Source organism: Schistocerca serialis, chromosome 1 (assembly GCF_023864345.2).
Source record: "Schistocerca serialis cubense isolate TAMUIC-IGC-003099 chromosome 1, iqSchSeri2.2, whole genome shotgun sequence".
NCBI classification, from domain to species: domain Eukaryota; kingdom Metazoa; phylum Arthropoda; class Insecta; order Orthoptera; family Acrididae; genus Schistocerca; species Schistocerca serialis.
The window spans coordinates 766,452,949-766,462,833 of record NC_064638.1 but is presented as its reverse complement, the minus strand read 5'-3'; the positions used below and the strand labels follow the sequence as shown (position 1 = coordinate 766,462,833).

The 9,885-nt window shown below is 44.8% G+C and overlaps 1 protein-coding gene across 1 annotated transcript in view; it reads left to right on the top strand.

The window, feature by feature from the left end:
- The first annotated feature begins 2,032 nt into the window (after positions 1-2,032).
- Positions 2,033-9,885, top strand: part of LOC126482388 (actin, muscle) — an 11,304-nt gene continuing 3,451 nt past the window's right edge. Inside the window, exons 1-3 of the mRNA XM_050106499.1 lie at positions 2,033-2,189; positions 4,630-4,784; positions 6,635-7,013. Of these exons, the coding sequence (XP_049962456.1) occupies positions 4,659-4,784; positions 6,635-7,013 (505 nt within the window). The 5' untranslated portion in view covers positions 2,033-2,189; positions 4,630-4,658. The remainder of the gene's footprint in view (positions 2,190-4,629; positions 4,785-6,634; positions 7,014-9,885) is intronic.

Below are 9,885 nucleotides of genomic sequence, written 5' to 3'. Positions count from 1 at the left end.
GTCATCAAAACAATGCGAATTCTGCTGATCGAACAACATCGCACATGCACTGGATGTGTAACCAGAATATGGAAACAAATCTCAATCGGCAATCGAAATTTATACTTTCTATGCGCCCCTAAGACAATCCGTGCGAATTTCGTCTTTCTTTTCATAGTGCCGTAACTAAGTCATTCTTTCTCGATTATGAAATCTGCAGTACTGTTTCATATAAAAAGATCGTGTTCTCAATGACCTTTTACGGTAAAAACAAGAGAGAAAATCATCCTACTCATAACGGTATTTCGAAATACATAATAAGAGACGCATTTCAGTAAACATGCACTATTCGTTTGAGTATTTGAAATTCACTTTCATCTGTAACTTCCGTGAGGCAATGAGAGAGGACCCTAACGATTTCTCCTCCGGAACTCCTCGGGCGTTAGTGAATGTACAGCAAGTCCTCGGACAGCCGAATTACTCGTACAGTTTTCAGCAATGGTTTTCTAACCCTCTGTATCTTCGACGATGGTCTAATAAATGCAAACCAAAGACATACGGAAAATTTCTGTCGTCAAAAAAGTTATATATTCCGTAGAACAGCCCTCAAAGTAAACTAAAGGAAACTTACAGTTCAATATTTAGTCAACATTGAGATTAGTTGGTCGACAATCTAGAAGTAAACCGGCCATGGTCTTACTGAAGCAATCGCGTAAAATGCTTGTGCCATCTCGCTCGGTGGCAAAACCAGAAAGAGATGTGATGGTACTGTGTATTCAGAGCCTTCCGGTGTGGCAGTAATAGGTGCTCTCCATACACTGAAGGAAGGTGGGCGTAATCGATGCGTTTGGAAGATCCCGGTTTTGTTAGTAGCCGGGAAAACATTACCCAGATTTTATACAGAAATTTTAAGTTTTGTGTGGTGAAGGGAATCGAGATAAATTCTCTACCAAAAGCCCAGAAGATTTGTCGGTGTTGTGGAACATCAAGCTTACGGTCATTGCAATGAGACAACATAGATGATCTCCAGCATTTTGGACACTGTGATACAGATACACTTTCTGCTCTACAGATCCGTAATAAGGAGATCCTCAAGAATGTAGACCATGTCATCATATTACATTTAGACATGTACTGGGAGGTAGCATCTTATAAGTGTGTCTTTTCCAAATTATGTAGTAAATAATTGGTTAGGAATCATCTACTGACGTCCAAGAAGATTTCATTGTGTGATATTTCTAAAGCTGCGCGTGGACTGCTATTTATTGCAATGTTCGTACCATACGCAAACAAAACAGAATTGGCTTCTGGTAACGCTGCTGCTGAATGGTCAAAAAGTATGAGTCCTAATATGGAATCTTGTGGGACACCATATGTAATTAGTTCCGGGCTATCACTGTAAAACGAAACTGCGGCTTAGCTCCAGCAGAAAGAGATTCAGGACAGTCACTGTGGGCATAATGATACTGCATAGTAAAGAAAGATGATGATATGTGTTCATTCGAGAAATGATGGTCTACTTTGCTTGGATTCGTGCGAAAGTGGTCAGATGGAACTGGGCCATTTCGTGGAACACTGCAGAATTTTGCGACTGGTGTCATTGGAGATAAATACTCTGCAAATAGCGTAGGGGCTTGTTGTATGGTAGAACAACGAGATGGTGGACTTGCAATGAGACCGCATGTACGACCACCTGTCCGCTGGACAGAGAATTTAAAGCTAGAGGGCTGGGTCTCGACTGCAAGATCTTGCAGCCCGGCTTCGACAGAATCATTTGCAGAATCCTCACGGTGGAGATCCTCGAAAGTGAGGGAAAGCTGATGACGATCGGCCATAGATGTAGCGTGTTGATCCGAGAGCCGGTGGCCTGCGCGAGCTGGAAGCGTGCGAAAGTGGTGAGGCGTATGGCGGCGGGCCCGGGCGGCAGTCCGGCCGCCCCCCGCCGCCCGCCCCCCGCCGCTGCCGGGAATACCGCCGCCCTCGGCCGGCGCCGCCGCCGCCGCCGCCGCCCCCGGCGCGGCCCGTATTTGGGCGGGGTGCGCGCGCAGCGCCGCCTCCCCACTGCCTTGTTTGGGCGACGGCTATTCCTGTCGGCGCGCCCCTCCCCCGGCACGGGGCATATAGTCGCCGCCGCCGCCCGCCGCTCCCACTCGCTGCCAGAAGCTGCGCACCGGAGGACCCGCCGGCCGAGTCGTCACACTTCCCACAGGGTACGTACAGTGCAGTGCCGACGACCCGCAGTGACTCCTCGAGTGCGACGGCTCGAACGCTCTCGTGTGCCTCCGGGGTTCTGTTAACTCAGTGCTAGGTCAGCAATCCGACCGTTTCGGAAAGTTTTAAGAGTCTTAACATTTCATCGTCGTCGACTTCGTTACAGACCGAAGAACGGCTCACTTGTACAAGGAAGGGGGGGTGGGGGGAGTAAATCTAAAGTGTTCTTCTCGAGAGAATCATCGTAACATTAGCCGGAAGTGATATACGAAAGTCGTGGAAAATCCGACAAGTGGCCGGGGACTCGAACCCCACTTCCTACAAAGCTTAATCCAATTTGTGAAAGTCTCGGACACAGCCTGTGGTTGGTCCTACGACTGTCCTTCCGCTCAGCTTAACTTTCAGATGTGCCAAATCTTCTTTCTGTGTAAAAAGTGCTAAGCAGTACAGATTTTCTGATTATACGTTGACCGTTGCTTGGCCCTGATTTGCTACAGCGTTTCTTTCACTTTCGAAGAGGACGGTCGTTTCGACGTCTAGCAAAGTGCAACAATCGACTGGCACGTTGATGTGTCCAGCACTTTATAGTGGACTGCTGAAACTACTCGCCAGTCCTCAAAACTTAGACAAGACGCTCAGCGAGGTCGAGTCAAGTTTATGTCGGAAATGTAAATAGTTTAATACACAGCTCGAATATTGTAATTAGTACCCAGCAGTTCTCAAATCTGTACAGGGGCGTGCAATTTTGAAAATAACATACTTAGGACTACCAGTAAGTTTGGAGACTCAATACATCGTGGAAACAGTATGCATGCCGTCGAGGAGAATGTGACAAAGCGAGGCTGATCGAATTCTAATGAACGATCAATGTTTTTGATACCAAAACGAATGTAAACTATCCTTTCAACAAAATGGAGCTACCGTTTCCCTGATATACATGTTTTATCAGTGGAGATGCGAAGTCTCTGGTTATATAGTACTTCCTGGGGAAAAGTTTCTCTTAACACATTCGTTTCAGCTGATGTAGGAATTAAATAAATTTCAGTTTTCACTACCTGACACTCCAGTAAGGAGCAGCAGATGGCTCCTGATATGTCTGGAAGTCTCGATTCTCATGGACATCACGAAATACCTTCGATTTTAAGGTGCAATGCTTCCCTGACGCACCAAGAACGAAATAATTGAACGAGCCACACGTTTCTTATGTTTCCTCCGTGTTCTGACTACGCAATCATAGCGATGCCTGTGTATTAGCCTTATAGTATGTTTTGGTATTGCCTGTTCAGCGTCAGGACCTAGCATGAAAATAATAGTCGTCCATGAGTTAGTAGTTGTATAACACTACGTGAAAGTAGGTCAAAAACTATTGTAAGTTTAAAAGATATAACAAGAAGATGATAAAGCGAGTGAAGTTGGTAGCTACTGGTTGCTGTTCCTTTAATTTTACTATTGTGAAAGCTCTGCGTCAATATTGGGCCTGTAACAGCAACCATCCCAGCATTTAACCTGAAGTGATCCTTGGGAAAATTAACTCACGATGGGCGAACTGATATCTGAAAGCAGTTTATCTCGAATGCTAGCCTGGTGTAAAAGTTGCATAGAAGAGGAAGGTTGTTTAAGCTTCTCAGATGGGGTGAAGGCAATGAATATTTTGTTCAGAATTTTGATTTTCTTTGGTGTAGTCTGGAACACTGACGTACCGATCACATTTTATAAATCATAGCCGTATATCACATGTGTGAGGTATTGCAATTCTTTTGGGGTGTTTCGCTTTTGTTTGAATCGTCTTTGCTGATTAGATCATTATTTCTTTCAAGCGGTTAGCGTGGACTTAATAAGATTTCTTCTCAGGGAGGGAGCTGTTGTTACCAGTAAATGACGGGCCTGAGCAATTCACTTGTGAGCAGTACGCATTACTGGGAGGAGTTATACAAAGAAGGATCATAAAAGCAAGGAGGGCCGAACAAACTGCGTTACAAAACGAAGGGACATTTCTTTTGTTGTATATGCTATAAGAAGGGGTTTGGTACACACCAATAAATTACTCCTCAAATTGTACGGCTCTAAAATGTGAACCACCCTGGCGATTATGTTTGTACTAGTGGTGCGATACAAGCTTAAATAGCAAGCTAGAACGTTGACTGTCTAACGCCCGTAAATCTGACAGCAAAATTTGTATGAACTTTAGAGCAGTGAACGGAAATATCGTTAGCTGCGTTTCATTGCAAATTGTCAATGACTGGCCACTACTAATGAAATTTTAGAAAGCACATAATCAATCCGTGGGGCAAACTTGTGTAGTCAGCCACTGTGCGGTATCAGATCCTTCTGTTATCGACTCAGCTTGTTGTTCTGTGAAATGCATTTGAGTATTTTACTGTACTGTGTCGTGTTGTGCGACGGGAAACTGCCTGACGGGCCCACTGTGTTGTGTTGCAGAGTAACCAAGCAAAGCCAAGACCGTCAACATGTGCGACGACGACGTTGCTGCGCTCGTGGTGGACAATGGATCCGGTATGTGCAAGGCCGGGTTCGCCGGAGACGACGCTCCCCGCGCCGTCTTCCCATCCATCGTGGGTCGCCCCCGCCACCAGGTAAGTTTGCGAACTCTCTCGTACCCGTAAACAAAGAGCATCCGCACACAAACAAATCTGGAGCAGGGCTGGCAGGCTAACTCAGCACTTGCGGGTTTCCCGGAAGACAAAGTCTCATCAGCGATTGTCTATCACTATGTCGGATTAAGACCGGGTTTGGCGGATCAGACGCTTGATACCGAACCGCTCATGAGGAACTGTATATACCATATATACCAAATGTTCCAGCATCTTATCTCTCGATTAGAATTTGTGTTTACGGCGAGCAACAATAAGGCCATCAATAGCCATACGGTTTCTACTGATAGACGAGTTTTTTATACTAAATAAAATAACAACAGCAAAAAAGGAAAGCCGAGCAAGCCATTATAAACACAGCAATTTGTAGATGCTTGAAAATCTTGTTGTTCTATTAAAATTACGTTCCAATTGAATAAAAATGTATCTCGTCAGAGATGCAGGTGTAAATATGGCGGAACAACAATAAACACGAGGTAGTAGTTTCTAATCACGACATTTGTTAATAAAATTTGTTGTCGTGTAGATCGCATCAGTTCTGAGTACACCCTTGAGCCTTCGGCAGCCAACTCTGCCATAATTCAGGACGATGAATCACTAATTAATACAGTTGCGAAACGGAAATGTGAACATTTTACTAACGATAATCAGAGTATTATTTTTGCGGTTAGAACTGTACCTTCGTTTGCATACCCTTGTGGCAGAGTATCGTGTGCTTTGGGACGCCATTCTTTGTCTTCACAAGTGCGCACGTGAAATGGTTCAAATGGCTCTGAGCACTATGGGACTTAACGTCTGAGGGCATCAGTCCCCTAGAACTTGGAACTACTTAAACCTAACTAACCTAAGGACATCACATACATCCATGCACGAGGCAGGACTCGAACCTGCGACCGTAGCGGTCGCGCGGTTCCAGACTGAAGCGCCTAGAACCACTCGGCCACACCGGCTGGCTGCGCACGTGATCTCGCAACAATGTAACCTCTTCTTTTAACACCATCACACAAGTTAGAGGACTTTCGTATTCACATTGAAACTATAATTGTTTAACCACAAGAAAAAAATTGATTTCACACCTTGTGTTCTCAGACGAAAACGCACCGTAAGTATAGTTAAAAGTCCTTCCTGGCACAGATACTCCAAAACGATAATGCTCATCCTCCTCTCACGTATGTCTGTTTTCGGTCAGATTCGGACGTCAGAAAGAAAGGTAATTTTGTATAGAGAGAAATTCAGTGAAAATGCTAGTTCAGAGCTACGCCTAACGCATAACTTTGTTATTTCAAGTGAGCAAATCCGAAAACCATCACTGTCGGGAAGTACTTTGCGTTTTTAGTTGAAAGCATGAAAATCAGTTTCTTAATCATTCGAATCTACCTGAAATTTTTTACTGATTGTTACCATTCCATCCTAATAACATCTGCAGTATCTGGTCTGGTAATTGGGAAATTCCTTTATAAGTGATTTTAACTGCCAGAACGAACACATTGTTCGCCCCCGGTAGCTGAATGATCAGCGCGACATAATGTCAATCCTAAGAGCCCGGGTTCGATTCCCGGCAGGGCCGGAAATTTTCTCTGCTCAGGAACTGAGTGTTGTGTTGTCCTAATCATCATCATTTCATCCCCATCGACGCGCAAATCGCCGAAGTGGCGTCAAATCGAAAGACTTGCACCCGGCGAACGGCCTATCCGACGGGAGGCCCTAGTCACAAAACATTTACATTTTAACGAACACTTTTTTTCAAAGTCTCTGTCAAAGTTTCTGGTGCATTTGTTACTACGCCGTCGCCGTTTGCAACAGACACTTACCATTTTCTTCTCTCCCTACAGGGTGTGATGGTGGGTATGGGTCAAAAGGACAGCTACGTGGGTGATGAGGCCCAGTCCAAGAGAGGTATCTTGACCCTGAAGTACCCCATCGAGCACGGCATCATCACCAACTGGGATGACATGGAGAAGATCTGGCATCACACCTTCTACAACGAGCTGCGAGTCGCTCCTGAGGAGCACCCCATCCTGCTGACGGAGGCTCCCCTCAACCCCAAGGCCAACCGTGAGAAGATGACGCAGATCATGTTTGAGACCTTCAACGCCCCCGCCATGTACGTCGCCATCCAGGCCGTGCTCTCCCTGTACGCCTCCGGTCGTACCACCGGTATTGTGCTCGACTCCGGAGATGGTGTCTCCCACACCGTCCCCATCTATGAAGGTAACTACCGAGCTCCTTACGATAACTTCAGCAACACAGACAATGAAAATCTTTTCCACGAAGCTTCCTACTTTACGCAGCAGCAGTAGTTTTTATCTGTGTCTCCTGAAGGTTTCACTCGCGATTGTCTTACTTATGACGAGAAATTTATGACAAGAAATTTTATGCAGGCCTCTGGTCTCTGAAACAGCAACAACTGTGAGGTCCGATCTTGTAACTGCAAACAGTTTCGTACGTAGACCACTTTAGGTCGCTTGTCTTGTTGTGAAAAGAGGTCATGTTGGTATTTTCATACAACAAAGCTGTTCTTCCATGACCGAATCGCGAGTACTAAGTTACTCAGTTAAAATAACAAAGTGGCTATAGCATAATGGTAACGCTATACACTTTGTATTATGTGATTGTTTGGCGACCTTTTCAATGCAGAACCCGGCGCTTTGTTGTTCATTTTCGTGTTAGACGTAAGACATCTACTGCAGTACGTAAATGTATTGTCGTAGCCTTACTGCTGTAACCTCGAATGTGGTCCTAACGTACCGAAGCTAGTGCGTGAGCGAATTTACATCAAAGTAAATATTTAAAAGAAAAGAAAAACATATAATAAAAAGAATGGAAAGAGAAAAACGATGCATGTGTTGCTAGATGATAGATCGTAGGCTTCCATACGTTGCTATTGTTACCGTGTGGAACATTGTTTAACCCAAGACTGTTTATCTGTTTTTGAGACACTGAAAGCGTATGTTTCCGAGACAGAGATAGGCTACCACTTTCTCTTCTACTCAATGATCACAGCAGTGAGCATCTTTCGCATCGTTTTCCCATGACTCACTGTTGCTGTGACAGCTGATTGGCAAAACTAGTGCCTTGTAAGCGATTCATAACTTTGATTGTACCCAATTACGACTGCAAAATTTTATTGAGCGCCCAGGCTAGCAATATAACGGTAAATTTTGGGGTGGCTTCGAACCTAGCATTTTCAGAATAATATTGCGTTTCGTGCCCCAGTATAGAAGCATTTAAAATTCCCAAATCTCTTCAGGTTAATGATAGAAAATTTCGATCTTCTCCTAAGACAATTAATAGCGTCCTTGACGAATAGCCACACACGAAAAGTACTTGGGGAATGTTTCTACCCTTCCCGTCACACCCACAGCCAGCAAATTCTGCTAGAAGCATCGTAATAAAGAAAGGGGATTTATGCTCATTTATTCCACCTTCCTAACTTCAATGTCTCAGTCGAATACTACGACCCAGCTTCCTTCGCCTACTAACAAATACTGGATAGACAGTGGTAATGAGTAACAGTGTAGGAACACTCTGACTGTCTCTTTGAAGAGACAGAACGACCTGCATAGCATTGTCTTAGTTAAATTTAATGGGTGGAAGGAATGTCAGTGTTTGTGTTCCTTTGAGAGAGAAACAATTATTATGCTAGGAATCGGTGATGCCCTTGTGGGAAGAATTATTCACCTGAAATGACTTGTAGAAGCTACAGGAAATCTTATCCAGCATGGTAGGATGACGTTTGGAAACCCGCTCTTCTCGAACACGAGTCTAGTGTTCCAAACGCTGTCCACATCGCTCGCAAAGTTTCGGCTATAGCCCCACCATGTGACAGCAACCAACCTGCCTAGAATGTGTGGATTCTAGCAATTACGTTCATCACTCATGAGGCTAAAGTGGCTTAGGCACCTAATTGTATAACAATCCTGTCGAATCGAACGTGAGATCACGCGTCGTGTCCATAGAAGGGGTGCTAAAGAGGTGGACACAGATTAGCGCCTGCTGCCCCCCCCCCCCCCCCCACGTCTCCGACCCACTCCCACCTTCCACCGGCACGAAGCCAAGTTAGTATTGGTGCTGCTAGCGACGCTATAAATATACCCGTTCCCCTGCGCTGTGTATAGCATCCGCCTGAGCCGCCGCTGTTTGTGCGAAGAGGAATAGTGGCACAGCCCCCCTCCCCCAGTTTTCAACTTCATCTCCCGCTTTCTGTTGGAAAATTCCACGTTCCTGTTGTAGATTGCGGATGCCTGAAACCCAGGCTATGTCTCGGAATATTGCCTCACACAAAAAGCGAAAATGTTTGCTAGAAGATCTAAGAAGAAAAAAAATTCAGTCTCTTTGCCTTTCGTTAGTCACAAGACATGCTGATCTTGAACAGTTGCTGTGGTAGTGTGTGTCGCTTTCCAATGACGAGTGAAAACCGTCTACTGTAACGCAATGGAATGTGAACAGTAGGGACTTAGTTACATCAACAGATTTTGTTTGTTTAGTATCGCTGTCTTACGAACACTAGTAACTTACAACAGAGAGAACGGTACATCCAAACACCATTTCTCCCTGGTGCTAGGTCGAAAACTTTCCTATGTGGAACTTGAAACATAGAAAACTGTTTCTTATTACATACCGAACCTCACACGTGCCAAACATTTTAACAAAATAGTGCTCCATAGTTGCCATATGTCGTTCATGTAACACATATAATTTTCATTTCTGATGCATAATTCACAAACAGAGTGCACAAAATAATAAACGTAGCCATAATTCCGTGCCATAGCCACAAAGATAATCTATGACAAGTCGCAGATGAAAATCGGCCATACAGAAGTTTTAACGGAATACTGCCGGCATTTAGGTTTCCAATGGAGACACGTCTTCGCCTAATAGCCCAGGGCACAGGAAAAGATCGCGCCACTCACTGCTCGTTTTCAACAGCATCCCAGTTTTTGCTTAAAATGCTGTAGGGAAAAGGTCCGAGTCCGTGGCCGTTCTGGCTCTGAGCACTATGGGACTTAACATCTTAGGTCATCAGTCCCCTAGAACTTAGAACTACTTAAACCTAACTAACCTAAGGACATCACGCACATCC